The following is a 24958-nucleotide window of genomic DNA, read 5'->3' on the forward strand; positions in this document are numbered from 1 at the left end:
GCCGGCTCTCCGGCAAGATGAAAGCACATGGAAATACATAGATCAACAGAAATGGGTTAATACTTAAGACAGAGTTAGCCGATAAGAAACTAGTACCTGGCCAACAGAATTATATCAAATACAGAGTCTCGGTGTGTTATTTGGTGCTGGCGCGGCGGCAGGACAAGACCAGCGGTGGGCGGAAAAAACTCCTTACATAGCCAAGCCAGCAATGTCTAAGAAAAAAATGCTCATGTTGTTCCTTTAACTGCCATCTAATATCACAGGATGCAATTAGAGGGAGAGAGAGCATAATATACCCACCTAACTTAAAATAAATTTTTTTTTTTAAATGTTAGCTTTCGAGACAAGGTTTTTCTATCCTGGAACTTGCTTTGTTAACCAGGCTGGCCTCAAACTCACAGAGACCTTTCTGCCTCTACCCTCCAGAGTGCTGGGATTAAAGGCATGTGCCACCACTGACCAGCCTAGACCTCGTTTGTAAATTAAATTTTAATAAAGGAAAAACAGCTTTTCTAGGGCTTGGTACCAACCATGGTTTCCAGCACCCTCTGGAATCTTGTAGCTGCCCTCTGTGGGTGAGGGGAGCTGCTTTCCAGACCTACAAAAGAAAAACCTTAAATGTCTTCTGGGAACAACAGGAAAACCGCTCTTCTGAGCTAGTCAAAGAGAGTGCTCTGAAATAGAGTTCTATGCTTGTCTCTGTGCTAATGCAATGTAAAATTAAATCTTACTTTGAAGAATTTTGATATATTTTGGCTCTTCAAGTCAGGGTCTCACTATATAGTCATGGTTGGTTTGCACTCATGGCAATCCTGCTGTCTCAGCCTCCGGAGTGCTGAGATTATAGGCATGTGTTGCCTAGATGAAAGATATTATATATACACATATGTAATACACACACACACACACACACACACACACACACACACACACAACACCGGAGGGAGCACATGGACACACAGGTTTCTAGAACCATGAAAACTTTTCAGAATAAGATAACCATCAATCACTCAGACCCTTTTGTATCGGTGTGTTATTCCAGGCTTACTTTTGCCCTATATCAGTTTCAGAATTTATTTAGATTTCCTTTCTAACCTTTCTTATTGTTCTGGAAATACAGGATATGACAGGGCTCGGTTACTAGAAAGGGTCTTTGTTGTTTCTGTGACCAGAATATAAATATCCAAGCTGCCCCAGGCCTATAGGGATGCTTAAAGCGGTCGATACACTTAGGCTTTACTCTGTAGAACTCATCTATGGTCATCCCAATACTATGTCGACATGAATGATGTCTCAGGGTTGGTGAAGCCTAGAGCTTGCCTGCAGGTCATAGACCAGGGACTAGAGCAATACAACTGCTCTTGTCACTGTAAACCATGTGGCTCTGGATGCCTTGAGGATGCTGCCATCAGAGGAAGTCTTAAAAATAGCCTGTGTCTGAATTATCCAAGAATAGACAAAAAGGATCCTTGTTTGACTAAAATGGAGAGGTCTCCCCACCCCCAAGGCAGTAGCCCCAGATGTCCTGAAACTTACTCTGTAGTCAAGGCTGGTCTTGAACTCAGAGATCCCCCTACCTCTGCCTCCAGAGCGCTGATATTAAAGGCCAACAAACATGATTTATCTCTATGCAGGGTGGCCTCTGCCTCCCAAGTGCTGGGAATGCAGGCATGCACTGTTACCCCGGCTTGGAGTTTTATAAAGCAAGGGAATGGTGTAAATCAGTTCCCTTAAGGCAGCAGGGGGGTGCCAGGTGCGGGGAGGGTAAGGAGGCAGTGGGGGAGGATACAAAAGCATGTTGTACGCATGTGCGATGCCACAAACCCGTCGTCTCATACTTCTCATAGGTGTTGGTAACAAGAGACACAGTCGATCCCCAGACACCTGTGACATGAAATTTGGGTACCTGTGGATGCTGCATCCAAGTCTATAGCCCTTCCACTTCTTCTGCCCAGGGTTCAGGCCTCTGCAGTCTCTCAAATGCCTGCGCTCTGATTTCCCTACTCCTCTCTTGGAGGAGGTAAAGCAAGCCCTGGGGAAACGCAGCTGCTTCGGTGCCCCCCCCCATGGTTTGTGGAGAAGAAGTAGCTTAGTAGAATTCTGAGTGTAGCTGTGCAGATGAAGCTGCTCTTGACAACACTTTCAGGAAACTTACTGCTTTAATCCCAGCACTAGCCAGGCAGAGGCAGGTGGGTCTTGGCGGATTCTCTGAGTCTGAGGTCAGTTGGGGTCTATGCAGTGAGTTCCAGGCTAGTTAGGGCTACCTAGTGAGACCCTGTCTGAGAGAGAGAGAGAGAGAGAGAGAGAGAGAGAGAGAGAGAGAGAGAGAGAGAGAGGAGAGAAGTGGGGTATAGGGGAGGGGGAGAAGAGAGAGAATAAAAGAAAAAATAAAGTCACACGCCTGGGCCTCTGATGGGAGATGTCATTCTATAAATGTTTCTCATACTGGTTAATGAATAAAGCACTGTTGGCCAATAGGAAAGCAAGATAGGAGGGACCAGGAGACAAGGAGGAAAGAGGAAGGAGTAAGGAGGAGCAAGATGGAGAGAACAGAACCGCCATTCCTCCGCTCTCGGTAAGACCACGTGGAAATACATAGAAATGGGTTAATAATTAAGATAGAGCTAGCCGATAAGAAACTAGTAACTGGCCAACAGGATTATATCTAATACAGAGTCTCTGTGCATTATTTGGGGCTGGCGGCATGGCGGCAGGACAAGACCAGGCGGCGGGCGGAAAAACCGTACTCGCCTCAAACAGGTTGGATTCTGGGACTTAAGTTCTGGCCAAGTAAGAAGAATGGCTTCCTCAGGAGGTCTGTGTAACAGCAAACAGGAGTCAAAAGGACAGAGCTATACTGGTGGACGGATCTTCTTCAGGATGGGTCAACGCCATCTTCTTCTGAAGAGTGTGCTTCCCTTTCGGGGACCCCTTGAGTGGCCGATTCCCGGGCATGGTGGTGCACACCTGTACTCCTGGCATTTGGGAAGTGGAGGCAGCAGAATCAGGAATCTAAGGTCTTCCTCTGATACACGGGGAGTTTGAGGCAGGCCATCTTAGGTTACAGAAGATGCTGAATAAAATAAAATAATAGAAAACAGAGAAGGTAATCATGGGAAGGGCAAATAGAGAACTCAAGAGCCTTGGGCACTGTGTTAGCCAAGCATGTACCATGTCTGCCTGGGAGGCCTATGTTGGGCTGGCCTGTTGTTTTATACAGGAGCGACTTCCCTCTTTTCTTTAACTGGGAGTAAAAACGAAGAAAACCAAACTCAACCAAAGGACACAGACTATTTTGCAGGAATGTGTGGAATATTCCTTAACACTGTATAAATATATGTCACTGTGATTGGTTCAATAAAGAAGTTGACTGGCCAATAGCTGGACAGGATAAGGCTGGGTGGCAGACGAAGGACCCTGAGAAGAAGAAGGGCGGAATTGGAGGAGCTGCCAGCCAGACATGGAGAGGAAAAAGGAGGACCAAGATGAAAGGGAGTTAACTACACATGGCAGAATGTAGATTGATATAGATGGGCTAATTTAAAATGTAAGAGTTAGCTAGTAATATTAAATCTCTGTGCATTTACTTTGGAGATGCCACGGCTTTAATCCCAGCATTCTGGAGGCAAAGGCAGGGAGATCTCTGTGAGTTTGAGGCCAGCCTGGTCAACAAAGTGAGAGCCAGGACCAGCACAAAGCTACAGAGAAATCCTGTCTCAGAAATCAATCAATCAATCAAACAAGGAAACAGCTGGTAAGAGAACTGATAAACCCTGATTTAATAAAAAAAAAAAAAAATCCCCCTGGCCTCCCATGGTCCTCACCCAAGCAATTCCTCACCCAAGCAGTGAATGCTTAGCATCCATTTTGTGTCTAGAACCAGGGAAACAAAGTCATCTCTTGCTCTGAGGAAAGGAGGCCTCCTTTCTCCAGTTTCCTTTCTGAAGATGAGCATGATGGGGGGTGAGATCAATGTTTTTGGGGTTTTTGTTTGTTTGTTTTGTTCTTTTGAGACAGGGGTTTCCCTGAATAACCCTGGCTGTAGACCAGGGGAGCCTGCCAAATGCCCAATGCCTTTATTTGAGACAACAGGAATGTCAGAATGGCGAATGCCTTTATCCAGGGGAAGGAGCTGGCTTATATACTGACTCACAGCACAGTGGAAAACAACAAGAGTTAAGAATACAAGTTTTCAGGCTTAGCTTCTCCCCAGCAGGTGTGTTAGCAAAACAGGAAGTGTACCAATAACAACTGGAGGTGGGGGGGGGGGCTAGAAGACCCAGCCAACAGCTTCAGGCTTGCTCAAGGTGCCTCGGGGGTCCATGCTGGCCCCTACACCTCTGCCTCCCAAGCTCTGTGATTAAGGGTGTGCACCACCACACCCGGCTAAAAGCAATGTTTGGATTGTGTGGATCATGTCAGCTTCCTGCCCAGTTTTTCTTATGTTTACGACAACTCCCCAAACCCCATACCTTTCATCACAAGCCATGGAGGATCTGACCTGAGTCTGCCTTTCCAAGCTTTGTGGTTATAGACACGAACCGGACTCCTAAGTGTGGGCGTTGTGTGTGAAGGAGATAGTTCTGCTGGGTCCCTCTTGATTCTCAGGTCAAAGCACAGCTCCCTCCCTTTGCTTTTTCTACTCATTTTCTTTCACCTTCTGTTCTTTTGCTTCTAAATTCCAACTTCTGAATTTCATCTCCGTTCCTCCCCCTCCCCCCAGGCAGCCATCACAGCATTTTCAAGTGTGGATTCTGCTTCTTTGTGTTTTAGCAGAATGTTGTTACATACATACTCTCTCTCTCTCTCTCTCTCTCTCTCTCTCTCTCTCTCTCTCTCACACACACACACACACACACACCTCTATCTTTTTCAAGACAGGGTTTCTCTATGTAGCCCTGGCTGTTCCAGAACGCACTCAGTAGACCATGTTGGCTTTGACCTCTCAGACAGCTTCCTGACTCTGTCTCCAAGTGACAGGATTAAAGGCAAGCATCACCACTGCCAAGTCTTAGTTTTATTTTAGACACACATGAGCTAATCTATACTGTCCCCATGGACCATCAGGACTAGGAGCCCTAACTACTGTTAAAGGAATGTATGACACACCCTGCACACATTTAATTAACACTCTGTGCCAGAGAAAGGGATGCCAGATTGTCTCTAATGCCTCAATTTCAGAAAGAGTGCTGCTGCTTTGAAAATTCCATACATGGAGAACTCCTATACCTCCCCACAGGGTTGTACGGGTAGGCACAGGGCATGCAACATTGAACCTCACTAGCCTGAGAGCTGGCTGTTTAGAAATCTCACTGGCCTCACGAAGGTTTTATGTTGTTGTTTTTTCTCTTTTCTTTTCTTTTTTCTTTTTTTTAAGGCAGGGTTTCTTTGTGTAGCTTTCTTTGTAGCCTGTCCTAGAACTAGCTCTAGTAAACCAGGCTAGTCTTGAACTCACAATCAGCCTGCCTCTGTCTCCTGAGGGCTGGGGTTAAAGGCGTGTGGCATCACCACCTTTTTTTTTTTTTTTTTTTTTTTTGGCCTCAGGAAGTTTTTATGTACATATCCCATATCCACTAGTCTTGAATATACATATCCCATATCCACTAGTCTTGAATAGCTGCCCCCTGAACTGATACTGGCCTTTCTGCTATGAGTGAGGTCCCAGCTCAAATATCACTGCCTTAGAGACACCCTCCCAATTTTATAGTGATTCTGACAACTCTCCCTCCCAAGGCTTTGCTCCAGGTTTTTTTTTTTATGTAGGCTTATTACATCATAGCACTTCTCACAATTTAAGGTGGCCCGTTGTTGCCTATTCATTATCTGCCGTCTGAAAGGGCAGCTGATGCTGTCCTGCCTCGTCACTAGACACCTAAGATAGCCCAAGTATATCGTAAGCTGACAGTTGCCGAATATATGAAGTAAGTGAATAAATGGTATTGCATGTGTTTACATCTCTACAGTTAGGGAAGTGGTAACAAAGGGAAGATAGAAAAAGCTCTGAAAGCCTGAGCTACGGAATGAGATCCTACCTCAAGAAAGCAAAACAAGGGGGAGGGGCAGAGACCCAAAGGGCAGCAGGAAGGGGTGGCCGGTCATCAGTCACTTTTTTCTGCTCAGTTGCATAGGCGCCCAGGGTTCTGGCCATTACAACTCTCCAAAGCCCCACCCAGAGAAGCCAGCAGGGGGCGCGCAGACCGTGCGATCTAGGAAAGAGTGAAACTACATTTCCCAGCACCGCGTGCGCCGTTCCGCTTCCGGGACCCACAGGCAAGATGGCAGCAGCCGAGGAGCACGATTCCTCCACAGAAACGCTTCAGACAGCTGCGGAGGAGGAGGAAGCTAAAACATTTAAAGACCTGGTGAGAATGGGTGATGCTGGTGTTTATTTTGCCTTACGCTCACACAGGGTTTGGGTCCTTTATGTCCGGGGCTGCAGCGTATGAAAGCACCTTGGGGGCCTGCCTTCGGCTTTCTTCAGGCTGTTAGAAACTCCGGGTCTCGGCACGCTCCCTCGGGTGCATTTGCCTTGTAGGATGCTGCTGAATCCCGGGAGCCCCCCATTTGCCTTTCCACTGTAGCGCCGAGCCGCTTGTTATCTGGGGTCACGTGTGGTTGGGTCTTGGTAGGTGGCGTCGGTTTTGCCATCTGACCTCGTCTCAAGAGGCTCCTTGCCTCGCTTTACACGCGTGTGAATTGGGTGCAATAACAGCTAGCCACTCGTCGGAACTTGTTTGACAGTTAAATGAGATAACACGTGCAAAGCAATTGGCACAGTCCCTGGCGAATAGAAATCGTCTCAAGGAACTGTCTCACGGCGTTCATATAAAGTAGGTTCTGAGATGCACAATAATGTCGACTGTAAGGGGATCCATATCACCAGCAGGCGCCCGACAGGCGCATGTAAAATGGAGGGATGTGAGGACATACTCTTTGCTAAAGTAGGATTTTCTGAATTCAAGGGCGTGACAGATGTATTGTGCGAAGCTTGTGACCAGTTGGGATGGGCAAAGCCCACCAAGATCCAGATTGAAGCTATTCCTTTGGCCTTGCAAGGTAGGTTGAAATTCGGTATACCCGTTGGTACAGACTCATTGTGCGGTTATACTCAAGAATGCCCCACTTTTAAGACCTGTTGCCGGCACATTTCAAGGGAAGTAAAGGTATAATCTCTGTCTGGGTATGACAGGACTACTTTTGTGAACTGAAGAGTCAGAGGCAGGAGGAGAGGTACAAGTTTGAGATTAGCTTGATCGACACGGTGAGTTCCCACTCAACTAGGGCTACATAGTCAGAGCTTGCCTCAGACAGACAGACAGACAAGCGAGCAATCCAAAGGTACAAAGCAAGACTTTGCCTCAGAGAGATAAACAAAGCCAGGCATGATGATGTACAAGCCTGTGATTCTAACATTTGAGAGGTAGGTGCTGGTGTTAACGAATGGAGGGATCAGCATTATCGCCCCAGAGCACTCTCTGGATTTGCACGGCAGGGCAGATCCTGGCTAAGTGATTAAGCTCTAAGAGATGGGCATTGAGAATCTATCATACTTAATCTGTAGCTTTGAACACCCTTGGCCATTCCCCTTCCTTCCTTCCTTCCTTCCTTCCTTCCTTCCTTCCTTCCTTCCTTCCTTCCGAGACAGGGTTTCTCTGTAACAGCCCCGGCTATTCTGGAACTCACTTTATAGATCAGGCTGGCCTCAAACTCAGAGATCCGCCTGCCTCTGCCTCCCTAGTGCTGGGATCAAAGGCGTGTGGCACCATCTCTCTTGAGGTTATTGTCATCCTTAATTTCAAAACAGTATTTTACTCTTGCCTCTCTCTAGCTGTTCTGTTTCTGCCCTCTTGCTTTATAATAGTGATTCTATCATCACCCTCTTTTCCTTATTATAAAACAATTTGGACCTATTTAATTAGAATTTTCAGATGTGAAGCTGGGTGATGTTGGCACACACATTCCTTAATCCCAGCACTTGGGAGACAGGGAGCTGGCAGATTTTGAGGCCAGCCTGTTTTACAGAGAGAGTTTCAGGACAGTCTGGGCTATACAGAGAAACCCCCTCTTGGAAAAACAAACTAGAAAGAGTTTATAGGCATGGGACGTAGGTACAGAGCCCTCACAGATTATGCCTCTGCTGTGTCTGCCCCTCGGGAAGCACTAACCAGGAGAGGTTCATGGCTGCTATGTCTGCATTCCTAGCGTGTGTGTGTGTGTGTGTGTGTGTGTGTGTGTGTGTGTGTGTGTGTATGCATCTCTCCAGTACTGGGAATGAAGGTGGAGCACACAGGAGTTACAGGGGGAAGGGAAAGAATGAGGCTGTGAAGGTGCTCACGGGGCATAATTAGTTATGGAAATCAGGGACGTTTCGTGATGCTGTGCTTCAGGAAGATGAGTTCAAGGGCTGCTGGCTTAAGTATGTCCAGTTGGCTTGTCTCTCTGTGAACCCTAAGTTCTCTGTATCCAGAATCATTAGCTTCCTCCTAGAACTATTTTAACTTAATTTCTGGCTTTTAAGTTTTCAGTAACTAAAATGGGTCACGCGCCACATTTACTTTCAACCCACTTCTGTTTGTTTCTGTGTTTGAGATGGGCCCTTGCTGTGTTGTCCAGGCTGGCTTCAAACTCCTGGACCGAAGTGCTCCTCCTTTTCCCAGCCTCCCAGTAGCTGGGCCTACGGGTGTGCGTCATCGGATGCACTCTTCAGCTCCTTGCTTCATCCAGTTTTATCTTGCTGAAGAATTACATGAGTTGTGGGATTCCCTGTGTATCAAAACTGCCTGGGATTGATGAGTTCCTTTCTAGCCCCATTCCTTCCCATAATGCCTTTGCATTCAGCCCAGGTGTGACCGCTCACTCTTCCCGTGTGCACTGTTTCTTAAAGCCCCACCCTCTTTCCTCTTGCAGGAATAGCTGTCCTTCCCCTCTTGGCTTGCTGCCAGATAGAACCCGTAGGCCTCTGTTAGCCTAGCATTTCTCCTTGAGTTCTTACATTTTCTAGGGTCTGTATTAAGGGCCTTATCAAATTCAATATATTTGTGTTGATGAGATCATTAGTGGTTAAGTGCACCGACTATTAAAACTCATGACCACATGGTGGAAGGAGAGAACTGACTCCTACAGGTTGTTCTCTGACTGCCACAGCTACACCATGGAGACACACATCAATATAATTAAAAGACTTTTAATTAGTTTCAAGTTAAGTCAGATGTGGTGGCATACACCTTTAATCTCTGCCTTGGGAGGCAGAGTCAGGCATATCTCTGTGAGTTCGAGGCCAGCTTGGTGTACAGAGCAAGTTTCAGGACATCTAAGACTACACAAAACATTAAAAAAAAAAAAAAAAAAAAAGCTTCAAATTAAACATAGTTTTGTATTTGTCCTGTCATTGGATTTTTAGCTTATCTAGGGTAGAAGCCATACCCTTTCATTTATTCAGTCTCTCTAATGGCCAGTCCTGTGTCACTATAGAAAACTTTGAAGTAGAACTGCGGGCATTTCTTTGTATTAGGGTTCGTTTTGTTCCCTTCTTCAGGCCGTGATATTATTGGGTTGGCAGAGACTGGCTCTGGAAAAACAGGTGCCTTTGCTTTGCCCATTCTGAACGCGCTGCTGCAGACTCCCCAGCGGCTGTTTGCTCTGGTCCTCACCCCTACTCGAGAGTTGGCCTTTCAGATCTCCGAACAGTTTGAGGCACTGGGGTCCTCTATTGGAGTGCAGTGCGGTAAGTGTCTAAGAAGAGCAGAGCCCTGGGGTGTCATCACAAGGGGAGGAGAGGGCAGGAAAGCGCTGTTAGCAAGCACGCTGTTGATCTAAGGAGCTGGTGCTGTGCTTCAGCTTTGGGGGGGGGGGGTGGCTGGACAAGCGCAAGTAGAAATCTAGCACTGGCTTTGAAGGTGCTCGCTGAGAAGATTAAGAACCACTGCTGTGTATTTGTTTGTTTCTGTAGCTGTGATTGTTGGTGGGATCGATTCAATGTCCCAGTCACTAGCCTTGGCCAAAAAACCGCATATAGTAATAGGTGAGTCACTGACAGAGGTGAACGCCGCCATGACTGGATGGGTTGGAGATAACCTACCGGGCTGGGTGGCGCCTGGGGAGTGCACCTGGTGACCTTGCTGAGCTTTCAGGTGTCGTAGATGACTTTCTCATCCTTGGGTCCTTTCTCTTTGACCTTTCTTGGTAGCCACTCCAGGCCGACTGATTGACCACTTGGAAAATACCAAAGGCTTCAACTTGAGAGCTCTGAAGTACTTGGTCATGGATGAAGCAGACAGGATACTGAACATGGATTTTGAGACAGAGGTGAGTTTTTAGCAGCAGTCCTCCCTAGAGCCTCTGTGGGGCTCTCGTTAAGCTGGTTTGGGTTCCTTGTGCACCTGTCAGGCTGATGAACAGCAGATGTCGATGGTTTTCTGCGTTCTTGGTGCCTCTTATCTTATAATACTGTCATGACTGACCTCATAGGTGAGGACTGTTAAACACACCTTTCTGTTTCATTTGGTGTAGGTCTCTTCTGCTTACCTTGGAATCTTCACTGTCTTTGAGGGCCTACTTGACATTGCTTATTTGAGTAGTGTTCATGTTTTGGCCTTTTTAGCTTTAAATTGTTGTTTACTTTGAATGGCATTTTAAAAATATAGCATCTGGTGTGGTATTGGAGTGTAAATGTTCAGCTGATTTTGAATTGTATTTGAAATCCCTAAAACTTCCCAGATTTGGTGCCCATGTGTGGTTTCCCTCCCCTCACCCCATCTCTCAGAGAATCTATAGACGTCTGCTGTAAATGTCATTGGCATTCTTTTCTGTGTGCCTCAGGTTGACAAGATCCTCAAAGTGATTCCCCGAGATCGGAAAACATTTCTCTTTTCTGCTACCATGACCAAGAAGGTGAGATTTGCTTGGACTCCTGTTATCCTATTTATAAGAATTGATAGCTAAACAAGGGCAGGTAGGCCTTAGTGAGTTCTGTTCAGGCTATATTGTGAGGCCCTAACCACATAAAAGCAATTAATTAATTAAAAAAAAATACAAGCCAGGTGTAGTGTGTACCAGCTATTGGGGAGGTCAAGGCTAAGTTTAAGGCCTTGTAAGTTCAAGGCTAATCTGGGTACCTTAGTGAGACCCTGTCTCAAGCTACCGTGTAAAACTAGGGCTAGAGATGTGGCTAGGGATAAAACAGTCGCTAACTTGGCTGAGGCCCTAGGTTCAGGAATCGATGCATAACAGTAGTGAAAGCACATAAAAATAAAAACATCAAGTGTGTTTAGGAATTGATGTTATTCTGTTTTCTTTCTTTAGGTGCAAAAGCTTCAGCGTGCAGCTCTCAAGAACCCCGTGAAGTGTGCCGTGTCCTCTAAGTACCAGACTGTTGAGAAGCTGCAACAGTATTACCTCTTTATTCCCTCTAAATTCAAGGTGAAGTGTTGACTTGTGCATCGCTGACATTCCTGTCCTCAGCGAAGCGTCTAGAATGTGTCAACTCTTGACCAGTGGAGAGCTGCATGTCCAACTTTTACGTTTATCACAGATAAAGTGAACATGTCAGGAATTCAGCATTAAACCCAAGTAGAAGCCGTGATAGAGTGGTAGAGTTCCTCCCCAGGCCACCCTTGTGCTCAGTTTTCCAAAATCTGTTTATTTCATGGCTACTTTAGAAAGGCCTTGCTGGTTGCTGAGTACAGACTTGTGTGACCTTGAGATGCATTGGGGTGCTTGGTTCACAGAGCTCACATAGCTAGCCAGGAGTGGTAGTGCACACCTGTAATCCTAGCACTGAGAATCTGAAGCAAGAGGGTCACCACAGGTTCGAGGCCAGCGGGGGCCTCATAGTAAGTTTGAGGCTGGTTTGGACCACAGAGTGAGACTTGCCACAACCTGAACACAGCTTAGGGATTGACCTAGGTGGGGCAACTGGGAATTGAGAGACTACAGGCACAGAAAGACGGGTTGGGTGGGCTGTACACTCTGATAGAGTTGTATCAACAGCAACTGGGAAAGTCAGCATGTTTATTTTATTAGGCACGCAGGAGTAGGTTTAGCCATTCTCTGTAGTGGGCCTCTGTCAGGAGCAGTCTCAGGCTGTACACATCCTGGAGGAGGAAGCTGTGGTTGGCATTTTTTTCGCACTGTCAACATTGGCACTCTGATGGGTCCCTGAGCCTGACCAGGTCATTCATGGCCACTTTCAGGTCAACAGCAACTCAGGACAGGACTTTAGTCTTCTTACACGTTCACTCAAGCATTCCTCCACTCCCCACGGAGACCCTGTCCAAAAACCTGGGGAGTAGCAGGGAGGAAGCATAAAGCTCAAAGCTGGTAGTTTGGATAAATGAGACACTCCTTCAAGCTTGGTCTTTTCCTACATGCTGCTAGGCCTTCAATCCTTCCAGGTCAGTTATGTACCTTGTTTTGGGTTTATGATTTAGGACACCTACCTGGTTTATATTCTCAATGAACTGGCTGGCAACTCCTTTATGATATTCTGCAGCACCTGTAACAATACTCAGAGAACAGCTTTGCTACTCCGAAATCTCGGATTCACTGCCATCCCCCTCCATGGACAGATGAGTCAGGTAAGAGTTCTTAGTTGGGGACTACTGGAACGAGGAAGGCAAACCCTGTGTCTCATAGTGGAATAGTTCATGGCCCACTTGTTTGGAGCTCAGGTCACTGGTTAGCTAGCTTAGTCCAACCACTGAGCTTCAGGTCTCTGAGAGGTCTAAGAAGAGATAGTTACAACCTAAAGGGTGACTCTGGCCTCCACATACATGCTCATGTGTGTACTCTGTTCAGTTGTTATGCATGTGAAGAGAGATGTACACAAAAGAACATTTTATAGGCAGTTGTCTGATTTGTAAGCTGTTGAGTCAATGTATTAGCAGTTTTAATTCTTTGGTCTTTAAAGACTTAATAACATTTTTTTTTTGCTTATTTTTCTGATGTGTTGAAAATGGTCCTTGTTTTGTGTTACCGTTTGTGGCCTGTCTTAAGTATTTTTTGTTGTTTCCATTTTTTTTTTGACTTATGAACCCCTGGCTTTGACTTAGAAGAGAAAACTATATGAAAAATTAATTTTATTGTTTATTGTGTTTGTATTCCATGTAGAGTATGCCAGGATTCCTTCATTTTTCAGGATTAAAGTTTCTAATTTCTTTTCCTCATTTCAGAGTAAACGCCTTGGATCTCTTAATAAGTTTAAGGCCAAGGCTCGTTCCATTCTTCTAGCTACTGATGTGGCCAGCAGAGGTCTGGATATACCCCATGTGGATGTAGTGGTCAATTTTGACATTCCGACTCATTCTAAGGTGGGTCCTCCCGCTGCCTGGGCTTTCTTGTTTGTTGTTGTTTGTTTTTCCTTGGATACAGTGTAGTGTTTCTGTTCTCTATTGGTTCAGTATTGAAAACTAAGGAAGGGGGTGGAATAGAGCTCGTTTGGTAGAACTCTTGCCTGGCATGCATAAGACTCTGGGTTTGAGCTGTCACCCAAATAAACTGGACATGGTAGCACAGGTAAGTAATCCCAACTTGCCAGAGGTAAAGGCAGGAAGATCAGGACTTCAAGGTCATCTTCCTCTGGAACATAGGAAGTTGAAGGCCAGCCTGGGCTACAGGAAACCCTGTCTCAACAGGCAGCAACTGAGAAAAGCTCTTGACTGATTTATTCTTAGCATTTGCACTTGCCGGTGTTTGCAGCATTAGCTGCTGTGAATGCGAAGGTACCCAGGGACAGTTAATAGACACAGTCCAAGGGGGCAAGTTGAGGATGCTGACTACTCAGTCTCACTTCTTTGCAGACAGCGGCTTCTGCACTTATTGTCTCCGTGTTTCTCACTCTTGGTACTGTTAGCATTTGGACTGGTGGATTCTTGTCTTGGGAGTTGTTGTTTGAGTACACTATACTTAGCATTCCTCAAATTTACTTGACAGTATCTCACACTCTTCCAGTCGTGACAACCAGAAATGTTCTAGGCATTACCAAATATCCCGTGGGAGAGGCAGGATCACCCCTGGTGGAACTTTGTTTCTCTTGGCTCCTTGTTGAGCTGTTACAGATAAGCCACTGTCTCGTTTGATTTTCACAACAACTCTAAGTTTGGGCATTCATCTCTAGCCCTGGTCTATAAATAGAAACTAAAGTTCTGAGAAGTAGATGTGCAGATGTTGTGAGGACCCCTAGATCAGTGTTTTTCTCTTTCCAGTGTTGCCGTAGCCATATAGATAGGTGCTGTAGGTTTGTCTTTGTATAGGAGAAAGCAGGGGTTGGATGAATTTTGTGCCATGAGAATGTTAAAAAAAAAAAAAAAAAAAAAAAAAAAATAGATTTCTATCAGATTCCCAGGCCATGTTGTCCATGTTCCTGAGGCATGTGTGTTCTTTGGAAAGTTTGCAACAGGACTTTGCACACATCTCTTCTTACCTGATCTGAATTTATTTGCCTTTTCTGTTCCAGGATTATATCCATCGAGTGGGGCGAACTGCGAGAGCTGGGCGTTCTGGAAAGGCCATTACTTTTGTGACACAGTAAGTAAATCAGCAGGGACAGGCGCTCCACAGAGCCTCTACTCTGTGCAGTACTGATCACACAGGTGCTCTCTGTCTCTCTCTCTCTCTCTCTCTCTCTCTCTCTCTCTCTCTCTCTCTCTGTGTGTGTGTGTGTGTGTATGTGTGTAAGAGTCTCTGTGTGGCACCTGTGTAGACCAGCAGACCATAGGTCAGCCTTGGCTGTCGCTCCTCAGGAGCCATGTCCCTGTGTTTTGAGGCAGGGTCCCTCTGGCCTGGAGCTTGCCAAGTAGTGCGGGCTGTCTGGCCAGTGAAGGCTGAGCCCACCCGCCTCTACCCCGCTGTGTGCACACCCTGTCCTGCCCGGTGTGTTGTCATGTGGGCATCGACCACAGGTCTTCACGCTGCTCACTAAGCACTTCACCAGAGTCGTCTCCCCAACCCTGGTGTCCATAATTCTGAAATGGGGTCCACTCTGACCTAATAAAGTTTGGTGAAAATGACAATGTGAAGGTTAAAAACAAACAAAAACAGGAACACCGTGAAGGAGTCATGTCGTTCATCATGTCATGTTACACAGAAGCACGGGTGGCACTTGCTCCTTCTTTCAGTGCCAAAACTGGGCAGCAGTGACCTTTCCCTTAATTCACACGGGCTAGAATAGCTGTCTGATTTCTTTTTCTTTTTAATTTTTTATATGTATGGGTGTTTTGCCTGCAGAGGCCAGAAGAGGGTGTCAGATCCCCAGGGGCTGGAGTTACAGACAGTTGTGAGCCACCATGTAGGTGCTGGGAATTGAACCCTGGTCCTCTGGAAGAGCAGTGAATACTCTTAACTAGCAAGCCATCTCTCCAGTCCTATCTTAAAAGTTTCTTCTTTGCCAGTTTCACACGTGTATACAATGTATCTTCGTTATATCCTCACCCATCACTCACTCCCCCGCCCCCTTTCCTTCATGTCCATTTGTTTTTTTGTGTAACCCACAGTCCAGTTAGTGCTGCTGCATATGAGCACGCGTGGGATACCTATACAAGATAGCATGGTAGTGGGCATCGGGAGATGCTGGCATTACCAGCCCAGCAGAGCCAAGCAATTTTCTTCCCTCAGGTATGATGTGGAACTCTTCCAGCGCATTGAGCACCTAATTGGGAAGAAACTGCCCGTGTTTCCCACGCAGGATGAGGAGGTTATGATGCTCACAGAACGTGTGAATGAAGCCCAGAGATTTGCCCGAATGGTATGTACATAGTGTCTGCCTTCACCAGCTTCTGGTGATCTAACCTGTGCCCTCATCATATACTTTCATTTTGTTCTGGCTCATGGGAAATTCACCACTGAATCCGGGTTGGTGTGGTCTGACCAGGGTGACCACATTCTCCACTCTTCCTGTGTCGTGCCCCCCACCCAGCAGAGGTCAATCTCGAGGTCAGGGGTCTAGCTGTGCCTAGAGTGAGCGTGGGCATCTTACTCACCTCTCAGAACCCGTTCTGCACCTGTACATTGGGACTAACATTTGCCTTGAAAACTTCAATGCACTCTGAGCACTAGATAAGCTTGTGTGAACTGTGACTGTAGTAGGGTGGTGGTCGCAGCAGTGAGAGAAGATTCTAGAAGAAACCCCTGGAGGTTTCGCCTTCAGGCTTGCTGTGGTTTTCTGCTCACCTGGAATTTCTGTTTGTGGCTTTGTTTACAAAGTTGCCATCTGCAGTGGGTAAAGGTGCACGGCACATGAGGATTGACACCCAGGGCTGCCCTCTGACCTGCATGTATACACACACGGACCCCACACACAAGTGCTACCTGTAGTTAAGTGTAATGGAGATGCCTGTGATCCTAGCACTTTTGAAACTGAGTCAAGGGCATCGGTGAGTGTTTCAGGCCAGGTCTAGACACTGGGAAACTTTGAGAAACTATAGAAAGCGTTGAAGTAGTAACTGAAGAAGTGAACTGGCCACCAGGGAGAGCCATTGATAGCATCAAGCTAATTTTAACTCACCTAATTATATGTGACTAACATGTTTGTGTTTCACCAAGTGTAAATCCATATGATCTTTCTCTGGTCAGTGCCACCCTCCCGTCCACAGTGAGATCTATTTGCTGGTTTTGGATGTTTGAGGCAGGGGGTTTGTTGTGTAGCTCAGGCTGGCCTTGAACTCATGTCTAGCCTCTTGCCTCAGCCTCCCAAGTGCTGCTATTATAGCTGTGCATCACCATGACCAGCACATGTGACCATTCTTTAATGGCTACAAAGAATCCATCCCATTTGTTTAACATGATTTATATTGATGAGTGTTTGCTTTTCTCCCCTTTAACTAGGACTGTGTTGAATACTCTAGTATGTGTACCTTTGCTTGTTTTTCTGTTTTGTTTTGTTTTGTTTTTTTTTTTTTTTTTTTCCTTTTTTTCTTTTTGAGACAGGGATTCTCTGTGTAGCTTTGGAGTCTGTCCTGGAACTCGCTCTGTAGATCAGGCTGGCATTAAACTTAGAGATACACGTGCCTCTGCCACCCTGAGTGCTGAGATTAAAGGCATGTGCCACCACCACCCATCTTTTTCTTTTTTCCTAAAGTAAACTTCTAGAAGTGAGATTGACCAAGGAGTGTACATACAGTATGCTCCTTGGGATTTAGACAGATTGTCCCCTAGAAAGGCTTCAGCCGGTCATGTGACCAGGGGCATCATTACAAGGATCACCATTCTCTTACATCTGTGGCAGTCTTATTTTATTTCCATGCTTTGGTTCCTGTGTATAAGGTCAGGGGTTTTGTTCATTTGGAGTTGGCTTTTACCCTCTGCTGGTGACCTGTGACCTAAGGTTATTAACTCATGTTCAATCGCATCCTTTGTGCTGTTCTTCAGGAGTTAAGGGAACACGGAGAAAAGAAGAAACGCAAGCGAGAGGATGCAGGAGACGATGATGATACCGAGGGCGCTATTGGTGTGAGGAACAAGGTGGCTGGGGGAAAAATGAAGAAGCGGAAAGGCCGCTAACGGCTTCAGGGAGACAGGACTTCCGCTCTGAGCTTGAAGAGATGGAAGGCAGCACTGACCCCTCCCCTGTGACGGCTCGGAGCCCCGAATCTCCAGACCCGTCCAGAGGTCACTCAGCCAGCTGGGAGCTCCGTTTTCTCCCTGAGGGTTGGCATTGCAGTGGGACAACTGTGACCGTGTTGACCCAGGCCTGACTGCTCTTCCACCTGCAACCCAAGGGCCTGGCTGACGAAGAGCGTCCTCTGTGGTTAACTGTAAACCTTTACAGAGGGGTGTAGACTATCTCAGCTGTCATCATGCCTGGTCTGGAACAATAATTATTATTATTATTAAAAGATGTATTTTTATTATTTGTGTGTGTGCGTCTTTGTGTGCATGTGCACACCTCTGTGTAAGTGCCCACACAGGTCAGAGCACTCGGATCTCCCTGGAGCTGGTTGTGAGCCGGGAATAGATCTTCTAGAAGAGCAGCATTCAAATTCTTTGGTGACTTGTCTTTTAAAGGACTTTGTAGCCCTTGCTGACAGGGCCTTTCAGTGTGGTTACATGACAGAGTCATTAAGGTAAACATCATTTTGTGATGGAAAAAGAAAATCCAGAGAAAGATGATGGGTGGCTTTGAAAGGGAAGTCTTGCTTAAAAGGTTGCATTTTCCTTCTACGATGAAGCTGCAGAGGGCGTTAGAGTCCGGAACACATTTTCCTGGTTTCTTGACCTAAACAGGTGGCTAGGAAAACTGGTTTCTTGAATAGTTCCTGTCCCCAGGTGATGAGAGTTGCATCAGTGCATCAGAAAAGAAGGAAATTCTCCATAATGTTACTCTCCCATCCTTGTTGGGTTTGAATTCAGATGTGGAGCTGGGACATTTCCAGAGGAGGAAGGTGTAAGGGAAAAGGGCCAGCTAAAGAAACACCCTGAGCAGAGCTAAAGAAACACACTTGGGTCCTGCAAGTAGAACCAAAGAAATGACCCTGACCCCGAACCCTGACCCCGACACCAGTGCCAAAGAAACACACTTTGTCCTGGAATCAGAGCCAAATCTGACCCTAACCCTGTGCAGAAACCAATCCCTGTGCAACCTAACCCTGTGCAACCAACCAATCCCTGAGCGCTAGATCTAGCCATTCTGGGCTCAGGGATTGAGATCTGACCAATCCCCACCCTGGAAATCTTCCTGGGAAAACTCCACCCCCTAAGAAGCCCTACATAAATCCCTTGTCTGTTCAGCTTGTGGCTGTTTGGCCTGCCCGGCTGTCCTCTGCCACCCTGATAGAGGGCAGCCACTCTTCTGGATTCTTCCCTCCAATAAATCTCTTGAATGAGGCTTGGGTGAGACCTTTTCTCACAAGAGCAGAGACTCAGAGATGACCCTGAGCAGAGCGGACTGGAGAGGGCTGTAACACTTTTCACCAGAGAAACCTTCCCTTGGAAAAGCCAAGATGTTACCCTCCACTCTCTGGAGGACTGGAGCCGAACTGTAACAGCTTCGCCTGGGAAACCCTCTCTTGATGAAGCAGAGCTGATACGCTGGGGAATCCTTTCCCTGAAACGGAGCTGTGAGCTGCTATGCTTACTGTGACCTGTGGTATTCCTTGGTTCTTGAGTGCCAGAACGCCTTTCCATCTGAGCTGTAACACTCAGTATTCTTTGCCTCCTGAGTACCAGAATCCCTGTCTGTCCTATCCGAGCCATGAAAATGCTTACACCTGGGAAGAGTGGTCCATAATGTGCTTCATGGACATCAAAATCCCTTTTTGAGCTGCTGGTTCATAAATTGTACTTTGGAAGGTACCTATTGATTTTTGTTGACTGTCACAGTTTTATTAAAAATGTGTCTGGAATGTCAGGTCTGGGGTAAAGAGATGTCAGAGAATCATTGATGGACACAGATTGAGAGTGAAACTTGTAAAACGGAGACACGTGACATGGACAACTAAAGAAAAATGCATGTTCTAAAGATTGTTTTCCTCAAGAGAAAAAAGTGTAAGAAGTATATTGCCTTACAGTTTAGGCCAGGGTGGGCTGTTGATACTGTTCATTGCACTGGGGGATAGGACCTGTGTGTGTGTGAGTGAGCATATGTATGCCCTCGAGCTCACACAGAAGCCAGAAGAGAACACCAGGTTCCTTTGTGACTTTACTCTCTTGACAGTAACTGAACTTGCACCTGTACTGCCAGCCAGCAAGCCCTAGCTGTCCCATCCCAGCCCTGTGAATGTAGTATGCGTGTGAGGGTAGATACATGTGCTCATGTGCGTGTAGGTCAGCCCCGGGTGTCATCTTCAGGATCACCGTCTACTTCCCTTTGAGGCAGGGTTTCATTGGCCTGAGCACACTGATGAGGGAGGCTGGTTAGCCTGTGATCCCAGGGATCTGCCTGCCGACATCTCAGCACTACCATTACAATTGTATGCCATGACTGGCTGTTTATTATGACTTCTGGGGGTTGAACTCGGGTTTTTGTGTTCAAAGCAAGCCCTTCACTAACAGCTATCTCCCTAGCCCTGAAGGGTTCCTTTACACCACAGACTACAGTAGGAGCAGTGCCTACCGTGAAGGCATTCGTAGTAAACTGAAATACAGCACGTAGCTTTTGTTTAGTTTGCTCTTAATTCCCTAAGTTCTTTTCTTTTTAGCCAGGGTCTCATTTGTCCCAGGCTGGCCTCCAGCTCATGTAGCTGAGGATAGCCTTGAGCTATCCTGATCCTCCTACATGTACCTTTGAGTGCTGAGATGGTAGGTGGGTACCACTCTGCCTGCTTGATATGATGATGCTGGAGATCAAACCCAGGGATTTGTGTCTGTTAGGTTAGGACTCTACCAAAGAGTGACAGCCCCATGCTTTGAATTTCATCACTTCCCATGATGCATTTGAGTGAAGAGTAAGTTCGAGGAGTCAGACAATCCAAAGGAGTGGGGTTGGGGGGAGGCAAGTAGTTGAGAGGGGCCATCCTTGGGAGAAGTTGGAGGAACTATTGTGGGTCTGGTACCTCTTGGAGCCGATTTTCTACATAACAGATTTTCCTGATAGGCTTCTTAGGGCACCTTTGGTGGCATCAGTAGATGGCTGATGTTTTCACTCTGGAGGACTTCAGAAGCAAATTAAAGTTGAATTGGGTTATGACTGTGGGGGCGGGGTGGGGGGGGTGAGAACACAGTAAAGAGATCTTAGAATTATTCTGGCCTGAACTTTTCTTCTAGGCAGTGGTCTAAGGAGCTAAGGGATATGCATGCTTTTGGAGAGACACCAGACATCGAACTCTGGTTTCTACATATACGTGAGCATACAGATACACACAGGAGAACAAGTGCACACCACACACACACACACACACACACACACACACACACACACAACCTGTGCCAGGCTTGGAAGTACAGCTCCGTGATTGTTACTGTGAAGGGCAAAGACACAAATCACGTTTCTTTCTCAGTCTCTCATGCAATGAACATCCCAGAATTTGTCTGGCTCATAGACATCTGGGTTAGAGCCAGAGGGCTTTCAAGGTAGCCTCCTTCCTGGGAGCTCTCTACCACCTACATCAGACTCCCATCTACCAAGTACCTCAAAGCTCTGGGAAATAGCACCAGAAAGATCCAGAGGCTGTAGGGTTGGTGTCAGAAAACAAAGGAAGCCATCTTATCAGAAGCAGGTAACAAAGCATGAAGAAGGCATGTCCTCAAAAAGAAATTAGAGAATAGACTACAGCAGTTCTAATCCAGAGCTCTTGAAGTGAAACTTAGCCCTGGGGGCAGATAATAAAAAGGGTGTGAGTCACTCTCCGGCTGGAAGGACAAGGGACAGTCCTGGCACTGGAGACTCAAAGGTGGCCCACACCTACATTCCTCTTTGTGCCTCGCCTGTCTCAAGAACGCACTAAAGCTACAGCTAAAAATAACTGCAGAAACTGGAGGTCTGAGAAGTAGCACAAAACAGTCACACCTAAGAGTCAAGAGCTGATGTGTGCCAAGATTGAAGGCAGGCAGAGAGCGGGCTCAGCCAGAGGCCACGCTCTGTCCAGGGCCCCGGTGTCTGTTGATACTGTTGTGCTGCTGTGAAGAGACGCCACGACCAAGGCTGTTTATTGGGGGCTTGCTTACAGTTTCAGGGGGAGAGTCCGTGATCAGCATGGCAGCAGGCAGGCAGGCAGGTAGGCATTGGAGCAGTAGCTGACGGCTTATATCCAATCCACAGCAGGAGGCAGAGAGTGAGGCAGACATGGACTCCTTTGCATGGGCTTTTGAAACCCCAAAGCCTACCCACAGTGACACACCTCTTCCAACAAGGCCACACCTCCTGATCCTTCCTATACAGTCCCCCAGCCAGAAACCAGCCATTCAAGTATATGAGCCTGCGGGGACCATTCCTATTCAAAACACTGCAGGGCTGTCTGCTTGAGCCTTCCGTTCACCAGATAACTGTAATTCCGGGTCGTAGGAGGAGGAGACAGGAAGCTCAGTTCAAGACCAAGATCAGTTGCATAGGAGTTTGAGGCCAGCCTGGGCTATATGAGACTTCCATCTTTAAAAAATAAATAAAGGCAAGTGTGATGTGCAGCAGGCAAAGGCACTTGCTAAGCCTGTGGGCCTGAGTCTGATCCCCAGGACCCATATGATGGAGAGAACTGACTTTCACAAATTGCCTTCTGACTCCCACAAGCATGCTGTGATATAACATCCCAGATATAAAAAATTAGATTAAAATACCCAACCTAAACACACACAAAACAAAAAAGCAAAACCAAATTTGGTTCCAAGTCTCAACCTTTATACTAAGTACGTGATATGAATATGTATCTTTTGTGTATATTACTCCATCTTACACATTCAATGGACACTTAACAGAACAAAAGGAACCAGCCACCACTGCCAGGATGGCCTTTCTTAGATGTGTTCCACATAACAAATGAGTGTTATGCCAGTAAGCTTTCAGATGCCAACTCAGTTTCCAATTGGCCACAAGAAAAGAGAATTATAGAGCATTTTCATTCTCACCAGTAGATGGCGGGAGTAGGAAAGCGCTCCCTCACTTCCTCTGTGGGGAAAAAGATGCAGCTTAGAACGGAAGGGTACACAGTGTACTTTGTGTGGCCAGCAGTGACTAAGTGGTAGTAATCCGGGTGTGGGTATGGGAACTACTACAGTATCTGAAGGGTGTCACCCTTCCATGGGGCTGCCACGGCTCTGAGAGTTACCTTGCTGGCAGATAGCTTGCTTTCTATGTGCAGAAGACAGACAGGGCTCTGCTGTACTCGCTGGCCCGTCTGTGCTAGCTAGCTCTCCTTCTATTTAAAGTCTGCCCTTCCTTTCTGGAGTTTGATAAGTCACCAACCCCTTTTTCTCTCCCCTGCAGTCTGTAGCCTGGAGATACTGGCATCTCCTTCCCAATGCACATTGTTTCTGGGGAGCCTCTGCCTCGCTGCATCTTCATCGAGTAGGCCAGGGCATAGTTTCTACTGTCTGGAATAGGCGTGGTGCTAGGTAGCTGCTGAGCCTCTTGCTCTTTTTGTCTCTTCTGGGTTCGATTCCTGGTGTTAAATGGAAAACGAGGGGCTGGGAGCTAGCTCAGTTGCTGAACTCTGGCATGAGGACCCCAGGTCAGATCTCCAGCACTCACAGACAAAGCTGGTACAGCAACATGCCCCTCCTCCCCCCCCACCAGACCACAGCACTGGCTCGCACTAGCAAGGGATGCTGTGAATCTGTGGAACCCCCTAGCCAGCCCGTCCAGTCAATTGGTGAACTCAGTTCAGTGAGAGAGACTCTGTCTCGACAAATACGGTTGTGAGCCTGTGGGGTGGCTCAAGGGGTAAAGGCACTTTCTGGCAAGCCTGTGGGGTGGCTCAAGGGGTAAAGGCACTTTCTGGCAAGCCTGGCCGTCTGAGCTTGGTCCCTGGGACCTATATGAGGGGAGGGGAGAGTAAGTGGAGAGCAATAAGGAAGACACTGAATGCTGACCTCTGGCCTCCACACACATGTGTACACACACACACACACACACACACACACACACACGCATGCCGCACTTGAACGCTGGCTCTTTTCCCCCCATCCCTTGAAGAGGGGTCCTCTGGTGACTCCAATTCACGGTCTGACATCTCAGAAACCCCCTAGCCCTGGCTATTAAACCCAGTGTCACCGTGGAACTGACAGTCCCCTTGTGATCTTTAGGTGAGTCAAGACAGCAGAGACCATGACAAACTTTTCTTGGTTGCCACATTTTCCTTTGTTCTGCTGTCAGAGTTGTCTTAAGCAAGTGATGCTGAACAAGAAGGGCTGCGCTGAGCCTGCTGTGTGCTTGGTGTCCCCAGGGTGCTGCCATCCGTCGTCTCCTTCACTGGGGAATGACTCCGGTTTTGTGGTAACCCCTGAAAAACTAGTTTGTGATATTTGATAGCCGTATCTTGGTCATCCCTTGTTCTGTGCCTACCCCTTTAAATGTGTCCATGGAGGTTCAAGAATTTGGCAGGGAGCTGAGATTTGCCTGTGATGGAGCCGAGCTGAGCTGAGGCTGTTTGTGCTTTGTTGGCTGTGGTGGATTTCAGAGGGCTGCAGGTAGCTAGCTCAGCCTTGTAATCCCAGGACTCAGGAGGCTGAGGCAGGAGGGAGTGCCAAATGTGTAGCCTCGGCTAGCTTGCGTGGAAGGTCCAAAAAGAAAGAGGATGGGCTGGTGAGATGGCTCAGGGGGCAGAGGCACTTGCTGGCAAGCCTGGAAAACTGAGGTTAAATACTGGGACCCACGCGGCAGAAGGAAGGAACATGTAGAAGTCCTCTGACCTCTATATGTACGCCTCGATAACAAGAGGGCACAAGCACACAGAAATGGATAAATGAATAAATAAGTAATTCTTTTGAAGCGGCGGAAAGGAAATTGGTTTGAAATTTGGTCTCTATCACAATATTCTCAAGAAATATCACATGAAACCTGGATTTTAGACTTAGATGGTGTTGATCACCGGAGTCTGCTCATTTTTCCTTAGAAGATCCCTAAAGGAAATATATATATGTTTACACATTTGTGTGTGTTTTATCATGTGCCCACAAGCTCACAGCTGTTTAGAGAGAGGTAGTAAAACAAATTATCCCTGCTCTTAAAGCATCCTGCCTGAGGGAGCTGCAAAGCCTCCTCAGGACTTAACCCGTTGCAACCTGAAGTTTTAGTGAAAAGATTGCTGGGAGATGTCAGAGAGAAAAGGTCCCTCCCAGTTTTTAATATTTTATGTGTGTGTGTGCATGTGCACACTCATGGGAAGTCAGAGGACAACTTGTAGGAGTTGTTTCTCTCTTTCCACGATGTGGGTCTGGGGGTTGAACTTCAGATTGTCGGGCTTGGCCTCCAACTCCTTGATTTTGGCAATCTTATTTTAATTTTCTCTATCTTTCTTTTTGTTGTTGTTGGTTGTGTATGCGTGTGCGTGTGCGTGTGCGTGTGCGTGTGTGTGTGTGTGTGTGTGTGTGTGTG

The 24958-nt window shown here is 46.9% G+C and overlaps 1 protein-coding gene across 1 annotated transcript; it reads left to right on the top strand.

The window, feature by feature from the left end:
- Window positions 1-6214: 6214 nt before the first annotated feature.
- Window positions 6215-17846, top strand: Ddx47 (DEAD-box helicase 47). Its single transcript, XM_051173189.1, has 12 exons — window positions 6215-6365; window positions 6966-7059; window positions 9539-9727; window positions 9953-10024; window positions 10190-10308; window positions 10822-10893; window positions 11305-11421; window positions 12432-12578; window positions 13173-13310; window positions 14456-14526; window positions 15613-15742; window positions 17365-17846. Exons 1-12 carry the CDS (start codon window positions 6279-6281, stop codon window positions 17494-17496), a joined length of 1368 nt encoding a protein of 455 aa, XP_051029146.1. The 5' UTR covers window positions 6215-6278; the 3' UTR covers window positions 17497-17846.
- Window positions 17847-24958: the final 7112 nt, after the last annotated feature.

This window comes from Phodopus roborovskii, unplaced genomic scaffold, assembly GCF_943737965.1.
Source record: "Phodopus roborovskii unplaced genomic scaffold, PHOROB, whole genome shotgun sequence".
Classification (NCBI taxonomy): domain Eukaryota; kingdom Metazoa; phylum Chordata; class Mammalia; order Rodentia; family Cricetidae; genus Phodopus; species Phodopus roborovskii.